General features: G+C 38.7%; 1 protein-coding gene across 8 annotated transcripts in view; it reads left to right on the top strand.

Annotated features, from left to right (window-relative positions):
* The first annotated feature begins 254 nt into the window (after positions 1 to 254).
* The window catches only part of gria2b (glutamate receptor, ionotropic, AMPA 2b), a 58155-nt gene continuing 30633 nt past the window's right edge, over positions 255 to 27776 (top strand). For 7 of the 8 annotated variants that reach the window (XR_012595637.1, XR_012595636.1, XM_074649181.1 and 4 more), the window contains exons 1-2: positions 440 to 654; positions 789 to 929. Coding sequence is in view for 6 of the 8 variants with exons in the window: in XM_074649181.1 (XP_074505282.1) it covers positions 570 to 654; positions 789 to 929 (226 nt within the window). In the remaining 2 variants the exon portion in view is untranslated. Of the gene's footprint in view, positions 655 to 788; positions 930 to 27776 lie in introns of all 8 variants that reach the window. The other variant, XM_074649179.1, reaches the window with a different exon arrangement.

Here is a 27776-nt window from a genome sequence, read left to right as displayed (position 1 = left end):
ATTATAGCCTTGTGACCCCTATAGGATGTTATGAATCAACAATGTCCCATGTTTTCATGGCTTAATGCTCCTAATTAAAGCATAATAAAACAGACTAGATGTTTAATTCCCATTGTAAGCCGTGTGCACTTTTTGTCACCAAGTGGCTTCCGCTCGGCTCTTTCCGTCTCTTTCCGCCTTTCTCATTAACATTCCTCACTTGTGGGTGTGATGCTGAAAGGATCTCTCCGGCGCTTCGAGGAGCGGAGACGCGCAGTGTCTCTGTGCGTTTCTTAGAGGAGGAGGTATCAGCTGCCGGCAGGAGGGGAGCAACGAGGAGGAGCGGAAGAAGAGACAGCAAAGACAGACCTACATCGCAGGCGACCATTCCTTCACTGCTGGCGTCCTTTTCCACAGCAAAGCCACCTGCAGAAAAAAAAAAAAAAAAACGCTCCTTTTTTTGCTGCAGATTTGAGTTGTTTTTTCTCTCCAAAGGCTCTCCAATATGTGTCGGATCTAAACATCTCTAGACACATTAGAGGAATATCAGACTCCCCTGGTGGATGTGGACACCTTGAAACTGTGGAACCATGGAAAAGATAGTGAATTTATCCGTTTCAGTTCTGCTGGTTTTATGGGGATGCGCGCTGGGAGGCTCGCCCAGTGTTCAGATTGGTAGGTATCCATTAGTTCCAACATAACAAAAAAAAACCCGACTTGGATAAAAAAGCATTTTTTTGTGCGCAAAATGTGTCTTACAAGAGAACAATATGCAAAGTGTAAGCTGATGTTTGCATTTGGGTTTTCAGGAGGACTCTTTCCAAGGGGTGCGGATCAAGAGTACAGCGCATTTCGGATAGGAATGGTTCAGTTTGGCACCTCAGAATTCAGATTGACGCCCCACATTGACAATCTGGAAGTGGCGAACAGTTTTGCTGTAACCAACTGCTGTAAGTGACAAAAAATATATATATATTTTTTTTATGAAAAACATCATCTTTCATGTCATTTCATAAGATGTTTGTGCCAGTATTGTGCGTTTTTTCTATTATGAGATAAGTGTTGGATGAATGTTGGTTGATCGATGGAGATGGAAATCATCTGAGCTTTGAGGCTTTGAGCTGAGTAGTTGAGGATGAAGGAGGATCGCGTAGGAGGCAGGAGGAAAGTTGGTTTCCACAGTAACAGTCACATCCATCCCATTTCCATTCCTTCAGATTCAGAGATCAAACAAGGCTGCACAAATATCGATCCACACTCCTTTCTTTTCATCCAACTGCCTTTGAAAGCGAATGATTTTTTACTAAAGTCAAGATTGTACTTCAATGAATCAACCTGTTTCTTGAACCAAATGTCATTTCTATGTGACTTATTTTGCTCAGCCATATTCCATGAGAAAAAGAAAACCTGCATTTGCAACAAATATATTCATTAATTGGGTTTTTTCCTTCATGTTTCGAGAAGAAAAAAAGATAGGATTTGCTGAGATGGACATTTTTTTTTTTGCAGTGTGCACCGTGTCACGTCTTTTTCTCAGCTCGGAAGGAGCTGTGTGTGTTCATCCATTGTTGGCTCCTATATGACAGCAAACATACACCGATGCTCAATGAGCGACGCTTTAACATATATTTGAGGATTAAGGATGATTAAGGATTTAACAGCCGAGGCTCCTAAAAAATTCAGCTCTTTGGTAACATGTATAGAGGATAATAGATCAAAACCATCACGACTCAAAAGATGTCTCACATCCAACTCCATCACTTCAGAGTTTTCAGTTTGTATCGTGCCTTTCTTTCATCAGAAGATGCTGATTTATTTTCTTTGAAATTGCAGCAACAAAAGGTTCTGAGGTGGCTCTTTTTTAATAGCCACGGCTCGAACATTTCATTAGGCGGTTGCCAGGCGACTACTCCTCTCAACAGCCCCTTAAACATAAATCAAACGCTTCTGATTGGTGCGCGCATCTCGTCCAATCGATTTCATTACCATATAAAAGCTTCCTGCTTGGAGAGCATCCGACAGATCACAGCCAGAGACATATCGATGTGCAAGATAGAGATATTCATTTTCTTCTGTTTGAAAACATTTTAAGCCTTCTGAAAAAAGATGTAGCATAATCATTTTTGGGTACTCTGGAAATATTGTTTTCTTATTTAGCCTACTGTTGAAAGCAGCAATTGCATCAGTATGTATTAGCAGCTATTACCTGAGTCTGATTTCTTTAAATGTTTTGATTCTGCACATGCTCCAGAAAGGTCAGGGGGTCAACTTGATGCAACAATTCAGAAAGTAAACACAAACTACAGCATGCAGCAGTTCCTTTTCCTAATTTACGGCACAAATGATGACTGCCTGCTTCCACATATCTTTCCAGAAATTAACTAATCAAATAATGTAGAGTCAGAGTTTTGGTGAAATCAATGAACTACAATACTTGTAAATTTGTTGAGCTATTATTTTGGCATTTAGAGCGTTTAGTGTGCATGCAATTAACTGAAGCTCTTGCACGATGCAGCTGACATTTGGGATATTTCACTCCCACTTCGACAACACAGCTTCGGTTCAGTTATTGTTGGGCTAACATTTGGACAGCAAATTACTGAAAACCTCCACCAGTGACCCTGAATGGGGGGAATGAGTGGCTATAGAAAATGAACAAATGCATGATGTGTGGTGTTGAGCCGAGTGAATGACTGTCACGCTAAATATTGAAAAGACTGATAATAGTCTGAGGGTGTTTTTGACCATCAACACAGCAGCCAGGCTGAATGCATTTGTTTTTTTCTCTTCCAATCGACTACTTGAGTGGGAGTTAGAAGCAGGAGGGGTGAGGTGTGTGGGGGGGGGGTTGCTTTTAAGCCGGTAGATGGCAGTCTGCCTCACAATCCACCTCCATGTGTAATTATAGGGCATTAACATCCGCCACTTTGCCTTTTGTTAAAATGTACTTTATGAGACAGCACGCAGTGGAGAATAAAAGGAGAAATATTGAAGCTGACGTGGCATATTAAAAGCTAAAACTTCATAACGACCGGTTCTTAAAGGCTCACACACTCCATTACCGAGGAGTTGCTGCTACTGTGGCTGTGTGTCAGGTGTGAGCTTTCACTTTGGATCTAACAAAAGCACATTTGTATTTAATGAAAAGGGAAATGTGAAACTAAATCAGATGTTATTGAAGTGGACTGCAGGAAGTGAGTGACAGATTTGCCCTCATAGTGTTGCTTCCTAAAATAGCAAAGCAGCAGATATTTTAAAATTGAATTAATTGTATATTTTATTAATCCAGTCCAGGATAAAGATATTATTTAAGATCATTAAATAAGACTCGGAGCATATGAATGTGTAACCCACAGCCGTATCCCACTCTGGTTGTACTTGACCTGTGCAGCAGCATACTTCATCAATGCAGTGTGTCGGAGACAGTGGGAGGGAGGATGATACATTCCTCCATCAATAACGGTTCATCTGGACAGGCCTGCATCTGCTGCCAACACCAGGGGAGTCATTGTGACTGTGTGTGTGCATGTAGTGTGTGTGTGTGTGTGTGTGTGCAGTTATATCGCTGTGCCGTCCACCCAGAGCGATAAATTGAAAATATTCTTGTTCAAACTTCCTAGAATAGAATCACCTCTGAGACCCTGTGCGGTTAAATGACTAATGCACCCTAAACACAACACTACTAAGGTATCGACCGATGTAACCCAGTACCAAGTACTTCTCCAGTCTAACGATACTGTACCTGCATTTCATCCTTTTATACCCACATATAGGCAAAAAAAAGACTATTTATATGGTTTTACTGGAAACCAATCAACACAAGTATTCTTTGATTTAATGCAATGTGTGATTGGCCCACTACCGCAGCAGCTACAACCCATACAATCTGTGGTATGGTGAAGTCGAGCGTGGTGTATTTGACAGATTTGGCGGTTCAGCGAGGCCAAGATGCCACCAAAAAGTTCAAACGTATGGCTATACTACACGCCTGTGGCGTCTGACAAAAATAAATGTAGTGATGGTGACATTTGATTTCATGCAACTGAATGCTTCCACTCACATGATGGGTCTGGAATGAAGAAAAGAGGTAAAACAATGGAGTGGATGAAGTACTCTATTGGTATCGGTATGACTTTAAGGGTTCTGGTTTTGTACTGGTATTGTCATTTTTTTAATCAATAACAAGGCCCCAGGCATGTTATTGTTTGGTGTTGTATTTTTCAATTTACATAGGGTTTATAAGCCCTATCTAATAGTATATTAGTGCTTTATAGGTCAGCAATAATCTATTAATAAGGACAGCTTTTTGGTTGCCAGGTTATGATCTATAATACATCAATACAACGCACTTCTAAAGAATCGCTTGTTAGAAAGTGGTACTTTCTCATTTTCTTTCTGTGGGAAACCTGCAAATGTAGACATTATGCACAGCCGCATTGAAGATTAAAGCGACAGTCCATCAATTCACACATAGAAGCCAGTTTCCTCATCGTGATGAGTCTAGTTCAGCCTGTGAAAACAGTTGTATCGTGTTTTATGTGAGTCTGGAGGGAAGATTAAGAAAATAACTCTTGATGATGTCATCAGGGTTATCTCAGCTTGGCCTTGGGGCATTTAGTTTGGAAAATGAAGAAAGATGTTGGAATTTGCAGGTAGAGTCTAATGAAAGATGCTATGCAGTTGCATTATGGGAAATGTAGGAATGAGTGTTTTAAGAGCTTGACTCATACTACAAGTCAGGATATAGTATCTGCTGTGATTTTGACCATTCTTGTTTTTTAACGTGTCATTAGCTTAGTCCCCAGCTATAAAAGTGCTATACTAAATAGGCGGAGAACAGCTCTAATGGGATTAAATAACCATCAACAGAAAAAAACAAGATTTAGTTTCAGGGGGTGTTGAGCCCACAAGGGGTCACAAGATGAATCTAAAGAGTTGTGAGATAATTATCAGGCCTGAAAGTAAGTCGAACCGTTCTGCTACACAAATTGATGCTTGTTTATCAGACTTTTCTTTAATCTCTCACCTCACATTATTATCCATAATCATTCAGATAAAACAAAAAGTAAAGTCGCTCATCGATTGGACTCTGAACTCATAGTTATGAACCCTCTGACGAGGGGTCACTAGTAGACATTGCTTTGTTGTCGTGGCCCTGGGATTTTTGATAGTCTGTTTCCTGTTTTATTTTGAAAGTTCACTGCTCATGTGTCATGTTTGGTTTCAGTTCCTATCATTGTGAGTTTTCCCTCCTTTTTGATTGTCTGCCCCGCCCTGATCAGTTTCACCTGTCCCTCGCTAGTCCTGCACTCACTCACCTCCTGCTCACCTGTTCTCACTTCCCCCATTAGTCAGTCACTATTTACACCACCTTAGTTCTTTGTTCTTTATCTGACAGCTATTCTTGCCTCCCTTTTTGAATCTGTAAGACTTTTTTGGAGTCTGCATTTGGGTCCTTCCTTTGTCCTGGTCCTTGCATTGTGACATTTTGTATTATGGGGGTCATGAGCATAAATAGTTGGGAACCTCTCTGTCGCTAAAGTTTGCATGCACATCCAATTATCAGTCCCCAGAATGCAGCGCAGCACTTTTGTCATCCACAGTGCAAAATCTGACACCTTTGCTGACAACTTTTGTGTTACTTGAACAACTGAGGCACAACACCATCCTCACACTGTTTTATAATTGGACAAACCACCTACACAACTCCAGCACAGCATCATTGAAAGGCATTCTGGGTATACATCGCAAATCGTTCAGTTATTTACACCAAAATGGACATCACCAGTTCATAATAATTAGCAGAGAAAACTTATCTATAGTAGGGATGAACTTTTCTTTTAATACATGAAAAGTGTTTATATTACACAGTCCACCCTGCTATGTGCATATGTGTGCGTCTGTGCATTTGCCTGCCAAATTAAACTTTACATTCCGCTATAGCATGCTCACATGCTTTTATTTCTGACTCCCACCTCTTTCAAAGCAAACCTCTCTTCCTCCTCTGAGAGCAGCAGCAGTTTGAGGTCACTGACAGCCGGCCGGCGATTTAACACTTCAAAGTTCTAGTTCGTCATGGTTGAATCACGTCATACTGTGATTTCATGCATCTACATGCACATTGCATCTCAGGGACGTACGCATTCAGGGACCTTGCTGCATGATCAAAAGCTTTAACTGACCATATATGCACAGCGGAGCATTGGTTATAGCCAATTTATTGTTCACACTTAATTAAGTGCATTCTCCCTCCATTTCAGGAGGGAGCTGTGAAATATTAAACAGGCCTGGGAGCTGGCCGGTCAGAAAATGAGGCTAAAGAAGCCTCTGTGGATCTTTGCTTGCCCTGAATACAGCCCCCAACCAAGCCCTTATCGCTCTGTCCTCAAAAAACACAAGACTGAGATAGCATCAGTTACAACACGATTCAAAGCCTCTCGGCTGGAAGTCCCCTCCTGTCTCGTATCCAATGACTTTGCTCAGTGAGGAAGATGGCTCAAAAAGGATTTTGCCCTAAGCTAGGCAGGAAGCAAAGTTGTTTGTCCTCCAGCGACAGTGGCTAGTGCAGCTCAAAATTCACTAAACACACAGACTACATGTTTTAAACCAGAATAAGACCTTAAAATGATGACTTATTTAGTAGATGGACTGTCAAAACAAAGCTTAACTTCAGAGGATCTTACTGGTGGCTTGTGTTTGTTTCCCTCCTGGCTGAGTCACCAGGGTGCTGTTATCCAGAGCTTTCAACTGCTTCTGACAGTTTTCACCAGTGAAACAACTTTATTCAGTTTTCATAGAGTCGACTCAGTAGTCATCACACTATTGGTGTAAGAAAAAATATTGAGTGTAGCGACATAATGTTTTGTGATACTGTACTGATTCTCAAAAACACTTTATCAATTTTTAATTAATAGTTTACATGCAAAGATCAACTCAGTCAATACTTTATTTCATTTGCAAAGAGATGTGTCCTTTCAAAGTCCGATTATGATGTTGGATGGCACAGGGACTGTAAAAAATACAAATGCAGATCAAACTCTTCTGATTGCATAAAAAAATATATATATATATTTTTAACTCAGAATTTATGCATATGGTGGTGTTTTCTTTCCTAAAATTAAATTTAAAAATATCACATTAATGCCTTACTTACAGTATCACAATATATTGCAATATATTCAATTGTAACCTATCATGATACTTATCGATACTTATCGTATTGCCAGATGCTGGCCCTACATCACACAACATAACTATGGAACTTCACTGATGAAGATGAAGAGCATGAAATGTGGATTTTCACACTTAGTTTCATCAATTATTTTCTCCATTTGGTTGTTGTTATTTTTGTTGGCATTTAGCATATTTGCACATGAGTATCCAGTTACTATTCATCCTCTGTTCATATCACAACGAAACACAGCCTCTTGGTCATGAACACCAACAGCAGCAGATTAAAATTCAGTACATGACGCACAATTGATGCAATATGGGGTCACCTAATAGGCTTTCATTGCTGAGCGAGCAACAGATAACTGACTTCAGTTACTATAAATTGGGTTTCATTCATTCAATAACAGTGTTAGAGCAACACAGTTTCACAGCAGTTCGTGAAATAGTCACAAATATTAATGTATTTGATTCGTGTATATAGACACATATTTTCCTTTTTTGTGACGCTCAGCACAACTTTCAACAACAAATTTTCCGTGCAATTTCCAATGACTGTCCGGCAACCCGTGGCGCAAGTGAAAATTTCCGCTCCAGTCTTTTCAAAATAAAACTACTTAGTAAGGTTTAGGAAAATATCGACTTGGTTAGGCTTAGGCAACAAAACTATTTAGTCACTGGACATGAACACCGGACTCGGGGGGCGAAAGTCCGGTGTTTTTGACCCAACCATTCGAACTCCTCATACATGGCGTTCGCTGCTCTTTATAGTTCCAGGTTCATAATTATGTGGATAACATTGATTTTGTGCTGGCCATCACGGAAAAAAATATATTTCGTGTCTATTTTGTGACTACTTTGCAAACTACTGTGTGACTGGGCTGGTTATACCATACAAACTTCTCTCTTGTCTAAGGTACCAGCACAATGTGTTTCTGCACCAGAGCTACAAGACTTATGTCTTTGAATTTCTTTGGCAGAGATCCAGAGATTGTCTCCTTAGAACACAGATCCTTATCCTAAAAAGATGTAACTGAGGCTTTATCCTTGGCCCTCTATCTAGATGTCCCCTCCCATATCTTTCATTTGTAAAATAAAAACAACTCGTTCATTCTTCTGCAGCCTCTTATCGAGCTCTAAAAGCTTGTACAGCGACAACAGCATGATCAACGGCAGCAGCCATCTGTTTCAGGAAGTGAGTAAGTGAGGTTTCAGAGCAGGGCTGTCGGCGTGGCAAGAGCTAAATCCATCATCAGAGTCAGGCACTGTGTCACGGAGAGGCAGGGTAGCTAGAATGATTATAGATCAGCTGTCATCTACAGCTCATCACTGATATGATGAAGAGCAGCGTCTCCCTCCCTGTTACCCTAAAGCTTGTGGTTGAATGGAGATTCAGTAAAGATGCATAAAAACATGAGCAGATGGTCACAACATTTAAGTCATTTAGGCTTCAGCTTAGGAACTTTTAATTAACAGCAAACCAAGGTTATTCGACAGAAAAAAAATCCATAAAAAACTCAAAAAAATTGAATAAAATCATTTACATATCTATGTTGAATTACAAAAAATATATATATTTTTATTTTAATTCATTTTTTTTCAAAGTGTTGTCCAAATCTTACTGTCATTTCATTGCCAAATTATGGAAAAAAATCACCTGAATAATGTTAGGCCAAAAAAAAGAAATCGGCACAAGAACCATTTAATGGAAGTTTTCCAGCGTTTTTTTTATTGCCATCGTTAGCAGACAGATGTTTAATAAAGTTAAACCATAAAAAGTGAGAGAAAAAAAAAGTAAAACAGTAAAAAGTGAGAGAAAAAAAAGTAAAACAGTAAAAAGTGAGAGAAAAAAAAGTAAAACAGTAAAAAGCTCAAATTAGAACACATTAACTTAACTAAAACTAGACAAAGACAATTATTATCTTTTAATTGCCATAGAAATTCTAGCAAGTAAGATTTGTTAAAATTTTTACAGAAATAACACAGCTTTTAAAGTGTTTAGCAATTTCACGTTCAAATATTTTGTAGTTGACTTTAAGTTCACTTTACTAAAGAATGAGTCAAATTTCCTTTAATTCAGGGAGTAACCTTTTCTGCTGCACGGGGATGCTCATCAGTATGCATAGAAGAGAACCTGTCCTTCCCATCATTGTGGTGATTAAGATTTGATCCGGTTGCCTTGTCTGGTCTTACAGGGTGTTCTTGTCAAACTTATTAGGATTTGAGTGGGTGTCCGTGTTGTGTGTGTGTGTGTGTGTGTGTGTGTGTGTGTGTGTGTGTGTGTGGAGAGAAAGAGAGAGAGAAAGATAAAGAAATAGGAAATGATGAATGAAAATGACAGGACAGAGCCAGAACAACTTTACGGTGTGATAAGCAGAGTGCAGTGAGCAGACAGACCCTCCTGTGTTGTTCTAATGTTCAGTCTCGCTGAGCATAATGTAGATGTATTGTAAATGTGAGCGCAACTGTCTTTAGGCTGGCTGTGTCCTTTAAAAAGGGCAGGATGACTCAGGCTAAAGGTGATACGATCAGGGAAAAATCTTAGTATCTGTTATTTGACAGCAGTTTACCTCTCGTGAAACCCAACAAATAGGATATTAATTTATTAGTACTTCCACAGGGCCTTGTTGAGCATTATACAGTATATAATGGTTTCACCTTATCTAATTAGTAGCATAATTCATCCTGTCTCATTATGTGTAATGTTGACTCACACTAACTGTTTTCTTAACCTTTCGTTAAAGAAAGTGTCACCTACAGTGTCATTCCTACAAACAACGCCAATAAATCAACATGGAGGGCTGATGAATACATTTAATTGAAGGTCTACTCTTTTATTTTCAGCCTTGTCTCTTAACTTTGTCAACTTAATTTAAAGCTTTGATCCACTTGAAACATTTCTGTATGTTGTCAGCGGTGCTGCTAAGTAATGTCTGTTCTGCAGACATTGCTATTGTGCTCTTGTAAGAGCTTGTCCCCTGATGGTTTCTCTACTTAAACAAAAGGACTCATCTGGACTGTAGCCAACATCTCAGCAGCTGTTGGCTTGTCAGATGCATTTTCTACAATCGTATAGAGTTTGCTTCATGCATCAGAAGGTGCAAGCTGTGAAACTGATATAAATGTATAACACTGTCTATGTTCCCTGCTCATACAGAATATAATAAATAAAAAGTAAAACTTAAGGTTTTCTTACATTACATGTGAACATTATGTAATTTTCATTGCATTCTATGGCTGGGAAAATATTTCAATATTATATCTATATCATGATATGAGACTAGATATCGTCTTAGATTCTGGTTATTGTAATATCATAATATGGAATAAGTGTTGTCTTTTCCTGGTTTTAAAGGCTGCATTATAGTACAATAATGTAATTTTCTGAACTTACCAGACTGTTACAGCTGTTCTATTCTTTTCCTTTAACCACTTTCATTCATCCACATTACTGATTATTATTTATCAAAAATCTCATTGTCTAAATATATTATGAAAGCACCAAAAGTCAACCCTACAATATCATTGCAATATCGATATCGAGGTATTTAATCAAAAATGTCACTATATATTTAATTTTCATATTGCCCAGTCCTATTGCATTTTACTGGTATTCTCTTTGTCTACCTTGCCTACTTCTATAGTTACTGATTACCTACCTTTCCCAGAATGACTTTCAGCATTCTTCAGTAAACAGAGCTTGAATTCGACTTTGGGTGTGTATTTGGGTGGAAAAAGCAAAAACCTAAAATGTTGTTAAAAATATATATTAAAAAGAATGTCGCATGCCTTGTGGCTGTTTTGCATTCTGGTCTATTGAGGCTGAACTGTTTTCTGTGTCTTTTACAATCGGTATCTAAAAAATGTCTTATTTTTTATTATGAGGGACCCACAGGAAAATCTGATATTTATCATTCATGTTTCACAACCTCAACTCACTCTGTTATGGTTTTATGTCTTGACAATGACATATGATAGAAATAAAAAGACACAATGTGATAAAAGGAATGTCTCAGTGAGAAGTGAGAATATAACTTTGGAAAGATAAGAAATTCATATCAAGCTATCATCAAACATCGAGTCTTCACCCTGAAAGCGTTTTGGTCATGCGGTCCTAGGGTTTTTGTTTGTGTTTGTTTCCTGTTTTAGTTTGAAAGTCCTCCTCTTGTGTCCTGATTTACTTCCTACCTTTGTTTGTTTCCCGCCTGTGTGATTGTCTGCCCCGCCCTGATGAGTTTCACCTGTTCCTCTTCATCCTTCCCTTGTGTATGTTCAGCTTGTTCTCATTCACAGGGCGTCAAACACCGACGCTTTGTCACAACAGGTTGACGTTTGATTCCGCCGCACAAGGCACGCTTTAGCACCAGTATGAGATGCACTGGGCTTTCCATTAACTACAATGTAAAACCATCTCTGGCAACAGTAAACGCTCAGATAAATTGCTGTGGTGACGTATTATAAAAAGCAAAAGAGACACATGGGACAGGCGGGTCCAACACAGGATCCAGGAGACCGCTGTTTGTGTGCTGTAAGTTACGTTTCACTTTCACTTTACAATCAGCTGATCGTTTCTTGTCCCTTGTTCACAACGCCAAGTCACATTTTCACTGTACAAATGTAGACATTTTAAGCCCAAATATGTTTTTTCCTAAACCTAACTAAGTCATTTTATTGCCTAATCCATCAAGTGTTTTTGTTAATTAACAACAATAAGCACGTGTTTACTGTAACCGAAATGTAACGCCGAGAGGTCTGACAAAGCGTCAGTATGTGACGAGGTGAGATGAGAACGTGTTGGAATGTCCTTTGTCTTTTCTCAGTTCGTCTTCCTCGTCTTCATTGCTGCACGGAGTTTTGTTTATCTGTATCTGCCCACTGTTCCTGCCAGCTTTTTGGACTCTCGGCTTGTAAGCCTTTTTGCTTTATTAAAAGTATTTTCTTTGTATCAGACCGCCTGAGTCTGCATTTGGGTCCTTCCTGCCTGCGCTGTTCCCTGCACGACAACAGTTTTATGTTTCATGTTTAAGTCTCTGTGTGATCTGTCTGCAGGACACATCTCCCCTTGGTGATAATAAAGTTGAAAAAGCTTCCAATGCAGAGAACTGTTTATTATCATCACAGACGAGTGAAGTTTTGAGTGTTCACAGGGAGAGTTGACTTGGTTGCCAGCCATCTTGCCCCCCCCGTAGTGCGTGACTCTCAGATGATGTTTGTCCCCATTAAAGGAACCCTGGGTGTTTCACCATGTGAAGGTCTGTAAGGCCACCGTCCGTGGGCACTTTCTTTGATCGGTCCTGTCTCATGGATCAGTCAGGGATGGATTCAGTGGAATGTACAGGGAGTTCACGGATTGGAAACAGGACAGTTGTCTGGTTTTTAGGCTGGCTATGCAGCAGATGTTACATTGTGTCTTTGTACCAGGAAGGTTTGTGCGGGGGTGTTCTTCTGCTCTTCTGTGTTTATGTTTTCTTGTGTAGTTTTGGTCTATTACTGTGCTGCTCTAAAAGGAAAAAGAACAGTCCGTTCCCAACTTCTTAAAGCATTTCAAAATCAGACAAGGAAACAATAATAGCAAAGGTGGCAGAAAAGAGTCAAACACCACCAAACCTTTTCCAAGACTGAGATTACAACAGCTGCAGGTTAAAAGTACAAAAGTATGCCCTTGATCTTGGCAAATCCTTGCTGTGCATTAACAACTGAATCAGAATAACATTGAGTCTCTTTGTATAGAAGGAGTTTTCATTTGCACCAACAGTGGCATCACCATTGTGTTATTGATGTTATTGATGGCGACAGTGACAACGGTCTGAGACAAAACACAGATAGAGCCACAGACTTTGAACTGTAAACTTAATTTGCGTTTTAGCTGATGTCTCCTTCTTATCTACAAGCAGACAGACGCTTTAATTTGACTGGTCATTTTTTTAAATTATGGTCTTTATTTTTCATGCAACAAAATACTGTCTGTCCTTGGCTCGTAAGCTACATTTACCAGCGACAGTGTCTCGTTGTCTCTGTCAGCTCAGCTGTCAATCACAGACATAAACTGTACTGACTCGCCCACTCAGAGGCTTGGAGGTTAAATGCTGGAGGCTTTCTTTTTATCAAAATAGCAATAACTGAAAAATATGAACAACAAAATAACAAACAAACAACATTTTTTCTCACTTATCTCTGGTGGTACAGTATCTAGCAATGCAAACGTTTTTGGTTTTTATTTACTTACTTTATATCTATAAAAAAACGGTGATGGCGTACTTATATTATTTGTACTTTTCAATGCTGGACGCACCAAATTAAATCATATTCACCATAAATTCTAAATCATCTGCATGGCTAGATACCACTACAGTTAAGTGCAAAAAATGTTTTTTTTTTTATAATGTAGGTGAACTGACCTTTTAATGGGGCATTTAATAGGTCAGTTCTTTCTCGTTGCGGACCTCCATTGGTAGTAGTAGTAGAAGTAGTCAACAGAAATGGCAACAATGCTAATAAGAAAGCATTCAATCTTCAGGTTTTGAGCAAATTAATCAATCACAAAACAATATGATACAGCGCCATATATTGAAAACCATAATGTCTAACTGGATCTAGTGTGCTCCTCAGCGTCATTTAAAGTCAAATTCCCAACAGTAAAACCAATTCAAAGAGGGATCAACCACAAGGACAGACGAGTATTTATTAGGTGCTCAGACAAAGCCATTAAATGGACAACGACATGGACGGTTAGAAGGAGATAAGAAAACAAATAGGAGTGAAATATGACGAGGCACAGACAGACAGGACTTTGGCCGGTGGCGGGCCAAACTAGGTCAGCATCGTGTCCACTGGCAGGTGAGATCATTGTGTGCAAAAGGTGTCTGAGAGAAAGGGCAAACAAACAGACACATACAGACACACTCTCAGAGCACATATATTCAGCCACGTACACATTCAGGCAGCAGACAGGATGAGTGTTGTGTTGCAGCAGGCAAGAGGTGACTCCAGACTGACTCCCAACTGTCATCTCCTATTTTGACACAGTGAAACTAGAGTTAGATAAGAGACTGTTGGTCATGAAGTAGACAAGAGTAAGGTTGCTCATGGACAGGTGGGCTCTGAGTTTGGAACATGATGGGTTTGGACCTACAGTATGATGTAACATATTTTTTAGATAATCCTAAAACTGCCATTTAGTCCAGGTTTAGTCTTATTTTCTTGGAGTTATTTTTTTCTATGATTATTATTTAGTTATATATTGCTTTTCATATCTGTCTGAGACTTTTTTATTATTATTATTTTATTCAAAATTGTAATCAGTTAAATTTATTTCATTTGATTGTTTTAATCACAACTGGGGGGATATCCGTGATAAGCCTGTTAGGCTTTTGGCCTCCCTTGCATATTCTGTTATTATTTATATATGTTGATGTGCAGTTAAATAAATAAAGTCCAACACAAACATTTCAAAATGAAACAAGATGAAAAAAACAGCCCTTGCATCTCTTAGCAGCTCCACGTCTCCCCTGCTGTGATAAAACAGCAGGAGAAACACTGGGAAAAGAGGGCAGCTGCATAAATTATCGGACATTTTCTGATTTCACCATTTTCTGGCCAGATAGAAAAAAAGAATAATAACATTACATCCAATAAAATACATCCAAATGCTGACCTTTTATTTTCTCTATAGCTCTGTCTCATGGGAATTCAGATAATATACACAGGGATATTCAGATTTGTATCATGTTGTTTCTACTTGTAACTCGATCAAATTTAAGGCACTTTTACAAATGCAGTTTATGATCATTGTCAGAAAAAGAAAGGTAAATAACTACTAACTCTATCTAACATTCTGCCTTTGAACTATTAGCACCCAACATGACACAGTTCATTGTTTTGTTTGTCAGGTTTGACCAAGTCCAATGTGAATATGGTGTGAAATAGCTTATCAGTATTTTAGATATAATAGTATTTCGGGAAAGTTCGATGCTATTGTGATGACACTGTTTACCATGAAAATTTTGGCCACAATAATTGTAAAATGAAATATTGAGTCAGGCCCGAACCAAATGTAGTCTGAACCAAATGTCATGGTGATCTTGCCAATACCGTAGCTGTCGAGACATTTCATGTCAACCCTCATTGTAGCGCTAGAGGAAAAGTGAAAGATCATCAAAGTCATTAAGATTTCATCATCTGTGAAAACTATGAAACGTCTGTATATAATTGTGTGGCAATCAGTCTAGTAGATGTTGTGATATTTCATAGGATAAGTGAAACCTTTGACCTGCTGGTGGCCCTAGTCAGAGGATCACCAGAGTCAATGGGCTTCATCCTGACAGTCCACTAGGGCTGCACCTAACGATTATTTTTTTAACGATTAATCTAACAACTATTTTTTCGATTAGTCGATTAATCTAACGACTAATTCATCAATTATTCGAAATATTTTTTTTATAAATAAGTAAATAAATATCAAAAACTTGACTCATTATTATTTCAATACTTTATTCAAATATCTTCTCTTATAAACATATACATAAAACAAGAATATTATTATGGCATTATTTAACAACGAAAAATATCCCAGTCTTTACTGGTAATCTTTTTTCAGTCCAACATAAAATTTCTCCAAAATAAAATAAAAATAAGAGCTTGTATTGTAAATTCATGTAAAAGGAATAAAGTGCAATGTTGTTTTTGTGAAAAAAGTCCTCCACTCTGCTTTGTCTCGTCCTGAAAAAGAGACACAGAAAGCATTAGAATAATGATAATAGTGGCACATTTTAAAATCGGTCTAATTTCCATAGCACTGTTGTGTTATGACATTAGGCTAATAATAATAATAATAATAAGCCTCATCAGTATTTTTACTTAAGTACTTAACTTAAAACTTAAAATGGTTTAGACATGGATTTATTCAATCACTGTAATAATATACAGTTAGATAAAGACTTGCAAATGTACTTTTGCATCAGTGTGGACCAAGATAAATAATTGAAACTATTTACAGACTAACAGTCACAGACTGTAGATCAATATGTAATGTTACTTTAAGCCATTTTGTCACTCACACATCGCCGTTAAAGTAAACAGAAAAAAATAAAACTGCGCATGGTGTAATGTTACGTTACGTTACAATACTTTTAACATGGTGGTGATGAAGAAACATTTTAAAACGACTTTAAATGACTACTGCTAACAGAAACACGCCCGCGCTTTTGCAATCTTAATAGATCCGGTGGGGAAAAAGTCAACAGGACTTACAGCGGTGTCTTGCTGCTGTCTTCTCCACTCAGCGCTCCGGGATGCCTTCTTGTCAGGTGATCGACGTATTTACGTAATCGACTTCGTCGACTATGTCGACGAATCGCCCCAGCCTTACAGTCCACGACTGTCTGTACAAAATTTCATGGTATATCATCCAATAGTTGTCTAGTTGTAATAGTTGTATATTTAATGTTGGACAATCGTAGTGGTCTTTTTAAGTAGATCATCTTTTCTGTTTAAGCTTTATATAATTATAGAAAGATTGCTCTGATTAATTAATGTATTCTTTGATTTTGAAACAGCAGCCTTACGTTGTTGTTGTTGTTGTTTAACCTTTCTGAGGCTGTCGCCAAGATGCTGCTCCAATGGTCCTGCAAGTTTCGATTGTGCAATTAAGTCTATATGGTGATTTATTCATGCACATTAAGGAGATTGATTGAAAGCATGTGAATTATTTTCAAACTTGTATTTACAGTATTATTAATAGGCTGATATTTATACCAAATTGGGCTTTATATTATGATTTATTGGAAGCAACCAAGCAATTCTGTGTAAAATCGGACATTCAGCAGCCCCATATAGCTCGAATGGAATAATCCTTTCTTTCATAACCACATTTTTACGCCACTGCGATGCTTTGGCTGTAAGATTGGCTGTGGAATCCAGCTCCTTAGGTTGAATTGTCAACTATTCAGGGTCACCCTTGTTTATTACAAAGATCTAGACAACGAAACAAGAGGATTCTGCCAATAGCCTTCACCATGCCAATTTATTGCAGATTCATTATCCAGACTCCATTGCAGATACTTGGCTCAGTTTATCATCAACTCACTTACATTAAGCTGCACTTACTCAATCAAAGAAAGTTTGACTGAACAAAGATAGGAAAATACCTATTAAACCATCCATAATTCTCACAATTTCTACTACATTACTCTCCTAATCACATTGAATACCTTAATACACCGCTATACTCTATGCTATTAACTTTTCAGCCAGGCAAATCCATTACTGCTGAGAAAATAGCAGCATGTCACGGTCCATTGTTACCTTAACATTACAAGTTCTGTTTTGTGTTGTGCACAACAAAGCAGCCTTCTGTGCAACAGGTTTGTTTGTCAAAAAAAGTCCAATTCATATGAAAATCCCTCACAGTGAGGAAGACATCAAATCCCATTAAAAGGGTCGCAGCTGCAACCTCAATCTTACTTTTTCATGCTGACTTTATTGTTGAAAACCAAGGCCTCCGGAAGGTCACAACTCCGTTTGCTTCCTTTTGAAGTCGGAGTATTGTGTAATCTCTATATTTTTCTACGGGAGATTTCACTGGCGCTTTGACAAAGGTGCAATGTCAAACGTGTTTTAAGCAGTACAAGGGGAGCACTGTGTATTAAAAATGAAGCCACTCACACAGGAGTTGCTGTCTTCCTCTCAGTGGGATGTTTCATGCAAATAACAGTCAGTGTGCATCTCATCATCTCCTTTTTAACATTCAGAAATGTTTAATTATGGCATATCCTCTGTTACCCAATATAATGTATTACAGTATAGTATTGTATGCTGTAAATTTTCGAATATTGGCCAGGAATTTACAGTACATTATACTTTATTTAAGTTAAGTGCTGTATTTGAAACATGCTTATATAAGATACAGGCCTTTATTTATAATGTATACTGTTTTATAAGTACTAGTGCAATGCCCGCTTGGGGCGTGGCCAAATGCGTTATGTCCAAGCTTGTTCCCCCGTCAAATAGTGTTTACCTCCTGTTATAATGATAGTGCCCCCCTCTGTGGTTAAGGTTAGGGATAAAGGGTTGGTTCAGGTTTAGGTCAACGTATTGTCATACAACGGTTCCTATGATATCTTACAAAAAAGTTATTCCTCCTTTTTCGTTCATTTTCCTGCGACTGTCCAGCAACAATTGTCAATTTCTGTTTCGTTACATGCATACAGTCTTTTCAAAATAAACTTCTGTTTTAACAGGAAACAACTTGGTTAGGTTTAGGCAGCAAAACGTCTAAGTTAGACTTAGGAACAGATCGTGGTTGGCTTCAAATAACTCCGGGAAATGACGTTACTCAAGTACGTCAGTTACGTGATACCATCAAATCCTCCTCGGCGTTCACCGCTCTTTATATTTCCTGGTACATGATTTTGTGGGATATACACAAATTACAGTGCATTACCATAGCTACGAACTGTGTATGAAACCAGTCTTTAGGTAGGGGGAAACATATTGACAGGGAAACAGTATTCAACATAACACCGGTATTGCTGCTTGCAGCGTTGTCGGAGGGGCGTGCCTGTTCGGAGGGCAGCCGTTTGGAACGCTTGCCCGTTCTGAGCGCTTACAGGATTAGTGCCGTTTAAATGTACTATGGCTGTCAATCGCTTAATTGGGCTCAGTTTTAAGAGCGATTCCACCCTTCCTCACCGTCTTTTACGCAGCCTTGATTAGAGACCTTTATTTTATTGCGCTGGCCTTGTCCCTGGCTCGTAATAATTCATTAAATACCTGCTTAATGGTAGCAGAGCCTAATGTAGAACCTAAATCAACCCAATAGGGTATAATGGCAAAAGACAATACTTGCTTTTGACATACTGGAGGATGTACTATATTTTCAAATAACCACACAGCTTCATCACTGTTGTAATTTCTACATGTTAAAGTAGAACTAATGTGTATTCTAAGAATGCGAAATTGAATACCATTTTTTTTCACTAAACCACAGCACACTGAATGTATTAATTCAATTATTGAAATGAATGGATGCTGGATAGAAGGTTGTGTGAAGGTCGGGGACAGAGGGAGAAGCTCAGGGCCTCGGAAGAGGGGATGAGTCGGGGGTCAAATGGAGATGGTAAGCTGATGAGAGGCCAAGGGTGATATAAAAAATTTCATTTAAACAGGAACCATCAAAGAGAGGATCATGTTTATTGTCTCTTTGCCTCGCTCCACCTCTCTGAGTTGGTCCTTATTCATCTTCAGCGAACACTCAGTGTCTGGTTGCTATGGCAGCTGCTCCCTCAGATGGTGGATGAAGCTGTGTTTTTATAGATGTAACTAATTTAGCTCGGGCAGGTTCCAAGATCATTAGAACATAGAGCAGCAGATCTAAAGTCTGCTTTGGTATTTCCGCTAAAGGTCAGCGGACATACGGTATGTTTTATTACAGGAGGCAGATGGAATGCGGACAAAGTAGCTGTGTGTGATGTATGAGCCGACATCATCGAATCAATAAGGCTGAAGAATTCTGTGTTGTGCTTAGTGGGATGGATTGGCGTGGTTGTGCACAGCAACACAACACAGCGCTTCTCTTTTTTCAGATCTAAGATGTAAGACTGAGCTGCTACTAATTGGAAATGTGTTTAACCTTTTTGCAAGATTAGGTGCTACTTAATGAGACATTTGTGTGTCTCATGATGGACCAATAATAGTGGTTCTTTGAAATATGCAGCATTTATACATGAGTTTATGTGTCCTCCAGAAAAGCTGTCTATTAAAAATTCCAATCCAGATCAGTGTTTAAAACAGGTCTCACATGACTGAACAGGGAATTAAACACAATTGTTTTGGTGAGCAGATTACTCTGAGCGTAACACACACACACACACACGCTCGCACACCTTTAGTGACTGAATTCAAGTCATTTAAAGGTAAAGGGGTTAACGGGGAAACAGGGAAACGTTTACCTGGCTTTATTAGAAGATATCAGTAAAGTTAGCTGCTATTACGTACACTATTATATCACTAAGGATACAGCTGTTATGTTAAAAGAGTCTTATCGCACTTCCATACATTCGGGGTGCTCGCAAGAGACAGATAAAGAGTGGTTTTCAATTGTTCAGAGGACACTTTATCACTTTTATTAAGCTCCAAAAACCCCAGATCCTACACCAGTGCAACTAAATGTCATCTTTTTGTTTGAGTTTATTGCAGAGGATGTTGTAAAGGATTTTTCCAAGCTGTTAAAGCTTCAGTAGGCAGAATGTTTTTGGCATCATCTGGAAAAAATGCCATAACAACCTTTCAGCATATTGTAATTCAAGTGTTTTGAGAGAAAACTAGCCTTCTGTGCCTCCTCATGGCTCTGTTTTCAGGCTTTAGAAAATCTGGCCCGTGATGGAAGACTTTGGCCAACCATAGGTCATTTCATAGAGAGAGCGTTCCTATTGGCGGTGCTCTGGCTGGTGGGCGGTGCTTGGTATTTCCTCAACTGATCTCAACATGGCTGCCGGGTCACAAACTTTCTAATTTTACAGCTAAACCGTACCCTACAAGATGTTTCTGAAAACATTTGAGGCGAGAAATAGGCATTACAGTAGCAGAATATTGTTTCATATTTGATCAGCGCTGCCAAGTTTGACGAGTTTCGCGAGTGATTGACAGCTGCTCTGATTGGTTGTTTTCTTCGGGTCTGTGAAATCTTGCAGATGCCATTAGGAGCACCGGAGGACACAGACGCACACATTTTTTTTTTTCAGATTACCTGTCTCATGAACTTCTGTCAGGATATAGTGACCGTTTTATAAAAATAACTTTTTTTAATCATATTTGCACCAATTCTACCCACTGCTGCTTTAAAATCTTACTGGTTACAAACTTAAAAAAAGCTCCTCCAGAGCTACAGAATTATAGACCTACTGTTTTCATTGGCTGAATGACTAATACTAATCATGACTAATAACCGACTTTCATGTATAACATCAGTGGAGCTGTTTTGATGCTGTTAATGCTATTGATTCAATATGCACAGGAGAAATGCTGTCAAGTGCAGTACAATGTTAGTTAGTGGCAAGTGGCAACTCTAATCAGCCATCCAACTTAGTCAGTAACTGGCATATCAGAGCTGTTCAGGCAGCTTCCACGGCTCCACACACAATCACTCCTCACCCCATGCCTCCAGCTACTGGTGAAGCATTCAAATAACAACAAAAGGCTAGAGCTGAAAGGACGATCGGGACATTGGGGGTGCTCTACAACGATCGCACATTGGGCCGTTAGTATAGAGAACATTCATCTGACTCCGTTCTTGTGAAACCTCCATCCTCCATCCACAGCCTCAGTCAGAAAGCCTCCAGGAAACAGGTCAGTGGACAAAGCGAGAGAGGGAGAAAGAGAGGAGACAGGGAGAAATAGGATGGGAGAAGGGAGGAGGGGGGAGTCAGAAGTTGATAAGAACTGAGCTGTACTGTTCTTCTAGAGACCAGCTGCCGGAAGAGCTGCTCGAAGGCAGACAAAAACACCTCCTAGTACGCCTCGCTGGCCCACAGTGACACCTCCCAGAAGTCTTCCTATCGGCCACTCGAGAGCGTGACTGAGAGCTGTCCCCCAAGGCAACAGCCTGCGGTGCTGCACTGCAATATATGCCTGTCTTACCAATGAAATAATTTTAATAACGATGAGATTTCAGTAGTATGTTTGCTTTGTCATATAGGAAGCTTTTTACATGTTTCATTCATAGTCATTTTGAGAAATGGCTTAAAACAAGTGGAGCTGTGGAGCAGGAATCTAACCCATTTGGCTTATTTATTCAGTTGCTTTCAGAAAAAATTACATTTAAAGCCTCAACTCTACATGAAATGACATGCCGAGGTGAATATTGTCTGCAGTAGAGAGGGAACATGGCTGAAATATGTTACCCTGGCAACAGTCTACAGAGGGAATGAAACCAGATCATGTTGTTACGGGCTGCAGACAAAAGCTCTTAGAAGTTATAAAACACTGCCTATGCTCCATCAATTTGATAGCTTATTGATACATTTTCACTTTCCTTAAGTGTTGCAGGTTACAGCCCGGTGATAAGGTCTTTTATAATCCCTTAACTTAAAGAAATCCTTTGGGATCGATGTGAATAGGAATTCAGTTGAGGGCTTCACAGAGACGAGAATAGAAGATGAAAGTCAAAATTGTTCTTGTGTCAGTGCCTCAAGTCAGAAACATCTCTGTCTGAAGTGTAATGATAAGGAAGTTAATATTTAATAAAGAAAAGAGTCTGATATTACAAGAGGACGACAGCAACGATTTTGGTTTCGAAAGTATCTTTGAGTTATCCTTGTTTCATTGCAAGTCAGACAGGAGGACTCTGAAAGGCCAAATGCTTGAAAGGTGCCTGCTGCCTATGATTAATTAGAAACATACAAAATGTATTAATTTATTTATTATTTATCTTTATTAAGAAACTCTGGCAATTCTGGCGTGCCACTTTCCACTTGTTACATGCATAGTGTCTTTTCAAAATAATCTTCCAACATAGCTTTAAATAAGTATGCTTGTTACGTAAAATAACTACACTCCTTACGTAACTGGCATTAGTAAAGCACGGGAGTTACGTAACAAAACTACAGTAAAACAAGTCAATGTTGACTTGGTTTCATACGGGACACAAAGAGCGGTATCCTGGGTTTCCCACCCGCCGTAAGCAGATTGTCTCACTCTTTATATCACGTCAGTTGCTCTGCCTGTCGAATAATTACGTGGATGGGTTTACATTAGAGTTAGTTGAAAGCTATATGCGTCACATAACAGACAGGTTGAGAGTGAGAAAGGGTTGGATTTAGTAACAAGGAGATATTGCAGGAATTAACAAATGAGATATGTTGACAATGAACATTTTACAGATATGTTCAGTATAGAAACCTAATCATCCTTATGTTTACTATAAAACTATTTGCTGATGACAATGTCCTATACTTGACCATGATTTTATAGGTCACAAGGTTGCCTCTAGGATATTTTGGTCTACATGCATGGGCGATGACCACGAAAGACAAACAAACATACAACAGCATTTGCAATGAAATTTCATTTAATATCTAAGGCAGAAGAATCATGACAAAAAGCCAAAAGAAAAAGTCTGGAGATGTTGGTCGGGTATAAAAAGCATATGCCTTTTACACTGGAGACTGTGGTTCTCATCCTGTTAGTCACCAACAGTAAACATATTGTTTTCTTGAATCCTGAAAGTGATATTTTCCTAACCTTACCCAAGCAGTTTTAGTTGTGTAAACCATACCTTAAACATCAGTTGGCAGGTTAGAAATCCCTCATGAGTTGTTTTTAAACCAGTCATATGGGTCATTTTGGAGGGCACTGGCAAACCACCCAGTTTGTCCAGTTTATTTTAGGTATACAAGGTCAAAATCTAGCCGTGCAGCAACTATATCAGTGACAAATGTGCTCAGGTTGCTCTGACAAAAGGGGTGGTGGCTGTAAGCCGCCTCGCCAACTGGTGACAGATCTGTTTTACATAAAAGTCCCAAAGCCCAGAAGCCTTTTTCTCTGTGGTGAGAACAGGCGTGTTGAAGAGGGTGAGATATCTAACAGTCAGTTCTGTTAGATGTGACTGGAGTGCTGATGATCATCACCACCACAGTGACGTGGTCTGTGTGTGTGTGAGAGTGTTAAACTGATTCATCATTTTGCTGATGCACTGGGCCTCCATTAAATATCAGTGGTGTCCACTGCTGATTCAATGAATGCCCTCTCTAATCATTAGAGCTGCATAAAAACCTACTGTAAACCCTGCAGTTAAACATTTTCTTGCTAGTTTTATTTCATTTTTTACAGTTACTTTTCAAACTAATTTTTAATCAAAAGCACTAATGCATGCCAAAGTGTTCTAGAACGTTGAGTTATGTTAATTTAAACATACTGCAAACGTCATTAAGCCTAAACATGGTATGACACCAATCACATCTAAACATACAGAAAATATTAAAAAAAATAATGGCTTTATAATTTGAAATTATCAAACTAAATTAATTTGCAAAGAAGTGAACACAGAAAGAAAAACAAATGTTTGCTAAAAGACTAAATAAATTACCAGGATCTGTCATAATATTTCACACTGATGCAAGGCATATTAGATGCGTCAGCAGAATTTTTATGTTTTATTAGCAGTTAATTTATGCAAGTTTAATCTCTGATCAGTGACAGAGCAGTAATTCAAACAGTGGTGGAGTGGTGGAGTTGCCTTCAGTGCCATGGTGGTGAAAAGGAGGTCAGCTAATTGGGACAGCTAAATATATTTCACAGGGTGCACCTTCTCCTTGGAAGGTGAAACACATAGCCGGAGTCACAGCTGGGACAAATTTAACATGCTGGTGATAATGAGGTGATTAGGACCTTCGGATGACCACAGAGTGCCTGATGAGTGCTTATAAACCTGTGGTACAAATAATGTACAGGAACTACTGCAGGATTAATGTATGAAGTTGTTACTTTAAAGATAATCTTTCCAGAGTCTAGCCATTAAAACACAACTTTAGACATCACAAACAAAACTAACAAACTGTAACTGCAAATGATAAATGTTGATTTATGTTTAATGCTGCAGTAGTCTACACTGAGCATATGCTTTACATCCATGGCACATTTCAGTGAAGCCAGTTATTAAAAAAATATATATATATTTCGGTGTTGCTTTGGAGGGATACAGACAGCAAACATTGCATTTTTTCTATCTTGATATTATATCAATATTCATTAAGCATTTACTGTACTCAATAAATAAATCATTCTCCTAAATAATATATTAAAATTAAATATTATATATAATATTATATTAATATTATATTAAAAACAGAAATTAATTAACCAATGAAGGAATAAGTAAGTAAAATGCACAAAGATTTTGAGAGATACATCTTTTATTCTACTTTATTACACAGCTGTGTTAATCAATTCTGATTGGTCAATCACGACGTTCTGCAGTCTGTAATTTCTTTATAGCAGATGTCGGACTGTCGGACCGCTTTTGTGTCAAATTATTGATTTCTTAAGTAATAAGAGGGTTAATGTACAGATAGCGGGTCATTGTTGTGAAAGAATCCCCTTCAGGGCGATGAGAGACCCCTCCGCGAACGCATCGGCCTGTCGGGGATTCTTTCACAACAATGACCAGTTCACTGTACATTATCCCTTACTTATAATACCACCAGGTCTTTAAACATATCTCTTGGATATGTTTACTTTCTCTGTGGAAGTAAAATTAGTCACTTTGCACATTTGTTTATAAGCTCATTATCTTGGATTTTGAAAGTTCAAATGTTGCCATTTAAAGCTGCCTCTGATAACCCAATCTACTGAAAGACCTTTTTAGCAAACCCAACAATCTTACAGATAACTTAAAGTCCAAAAACTTCACAAGGGCAAATTGGTTTCTTCACTCATACTCAGAAAATCAGACAAACAGTTTCACCTGTGTGTGTGTGTGTGAGCATGCTTGTGTGTGTGTTTGTGTGTTCTTGTACTTGCTACATAGTGAGGACCAAAGCAAGTTTTCAACCAACAGAGTGAGGACATTTTTGGAACGTGAGGACATTCTGGCCAGTCCTCACTTCTTCAAAGGCCTGTTTAAGGGTTAAGAGTTGGTTTTAAGGTTCAGGTTAGAATTAGGTTTAGGGTAAGGTTAGGCATTTAGTTGTGATGGTTAAGGTTAGGGTAAGGGGCTAGGGAATGCATTATGTCAATGAGGGTCCTCACAAAGATAGAAGTACAGGGATGTGTGTATGGAGAGAAAACAATTCCACTTGTAGGCAGTGTGTGGATATACGTAGATATACATTTGCAAGCTTCAGCATGTGTCAAATCCAGTCAAAAAAAAGGACATTAGAATGCCAAATTATGAACCTTAAATCTTAAAGGTATGTCTTGACCTTTAATACAGCTCAGGAGATAAAACAATAAAGTTCAGGAAATAACCATTAAGGATCCCGAATCCTTAAAGCATGTGGTGTGTTTGAAGCTGCTGTATCAAAAATGTTAGTCTGAAGGCAGAGGAAACAGAAACCAAGGCTCTCACTGAAGAGCATGGTGTTGCAGATTCCATTAATGTAATTCTCTAGGCAGTTTTGATAAAGAAGTAATTTTCTTTGCAAATATTCCAATGTAGAAAGTGTCAATGCATGGCCATCTTCTATTCCACACTTTTAGAGAGTTGTTCTCCAGTTGTACTTTTTCTTTTTTTCTAAATAACACCAACCTTTTTGATGACATTTTAAATGCAGCTGAATAAATCCGAGACATACTGTACAGTAATTATTGTCTGTCCTGCTCTTGTTCTACATACAGCTTCCGCTTTGGCATACACCACATGTTTCACATCCTCGTCAAAAGGCGACATTACTTATTTACGGATTAAATTAAAAACTTTCAAGATGAATTTTCAGCTCTCACACCAACAGCCAAACACAGCCAAACCAGACATACATGCATACGTGTACATGCAATGTATTATGCGCTATGCACCATTGTCTGTAACTACAATGTCAGGATTACAAGTCCCCAAGTCGACAGTGTGTTTATCTTACTTAAACATTCCCAGATTAAGTGAGAACTGAATTTTTTTTTTATTTTATCTTTTTGAGCAGAAAGATAGAGAGGGAAAACTTGGTCTTTAACACAGCTTACAGACCCTGCGGTGAGCAATAATACGATTTGTTTCAACATTTTGCTCATTGTGACTAATTAGGGTGACCTCATCAACACTATACAAAAAGATTTACCCAGTCACTTAATTTTTTTTCTGTGTTCGGAGAAGGACTTCTGAGGGCAAATACTCCCTGGTTTCATTGAAAATTGGTCAGATGTGACAGAGGCTTAATGGCTTTTTCCACAATCCTCACTGTTTCTAAACATTACTGTTTGTGGCAGGCTTTTCTTCCTTAATGAAACATTTCTAAATTCCTTATTGAAGAGGCACACGTAGATGTCTTGCCCATTAAAAACCTCTTTTGTTTCATTCTTTTGCTGTCACATTCCAGAGCCAGCAAAATCGTCTCTGAACAGCCGCTGCATTGACAAACGGGTGAAGTGCATGGCCTCTGGATGTGAATTTGGTAATAAAGTAACATGTTGTCAAACTGTTCGCTCTGGCATAAGCTGCAGCACAGTCATGGTGGATATCCAGTCTCTAAGCATGAGCTCAGAGAGTTTTAATCCTGGGCAAACTCAGCAAGCTCACCAGCGAGAGTGTGCCAGCGAAGAGAGACTTAGAAACATGACAATGGACGGACGTGACACAGGGACAGATGGAAACGCTACGGCTCTGTTAGCTTCAGGGGGTGAAGTTAGATATTCATTCTGTTCTATGGTGCCATGATGAGATAGGATGTTTTTCTTTTCTTCTAAGAACAGATGTGAGCTTTGTCAGGCATATAAGTCCCATCAGTGTCATGTTTTGCAAAACAAAATATGACATGAACTTACATGCACTGCTATTTCATCTGCTACAGTAGATAGTTTGATGCAATAAAGGGAGTGTAATGCTGCAGAATAAAGGAGAATGAGGAGTCCATTGTGAAACACAGGATATGCATAGTACAGTACGTTATTCTCTTGGTGAGAACAAGGCATAGACTACATTGTCC

The sequence above is a fragment of the Sebastes fasciatus genome, chromosome 10, assembly GCF_043250625.1.
Source record: "Sebastes fasciatus isolate fSebFas1 chromosome 10, fSebFas1.pri, whole genome shotgun sequence".
Taxonomy (NCBI): Eukaryota; Metazoa; Chordata; class Actinopteri; order Perciformes; family Sebastidae; genus Sebastes; species Sebastes fasciatus.
This window is presented reverse-complemented; position numbering and strand designations above follow the sequence as displayed.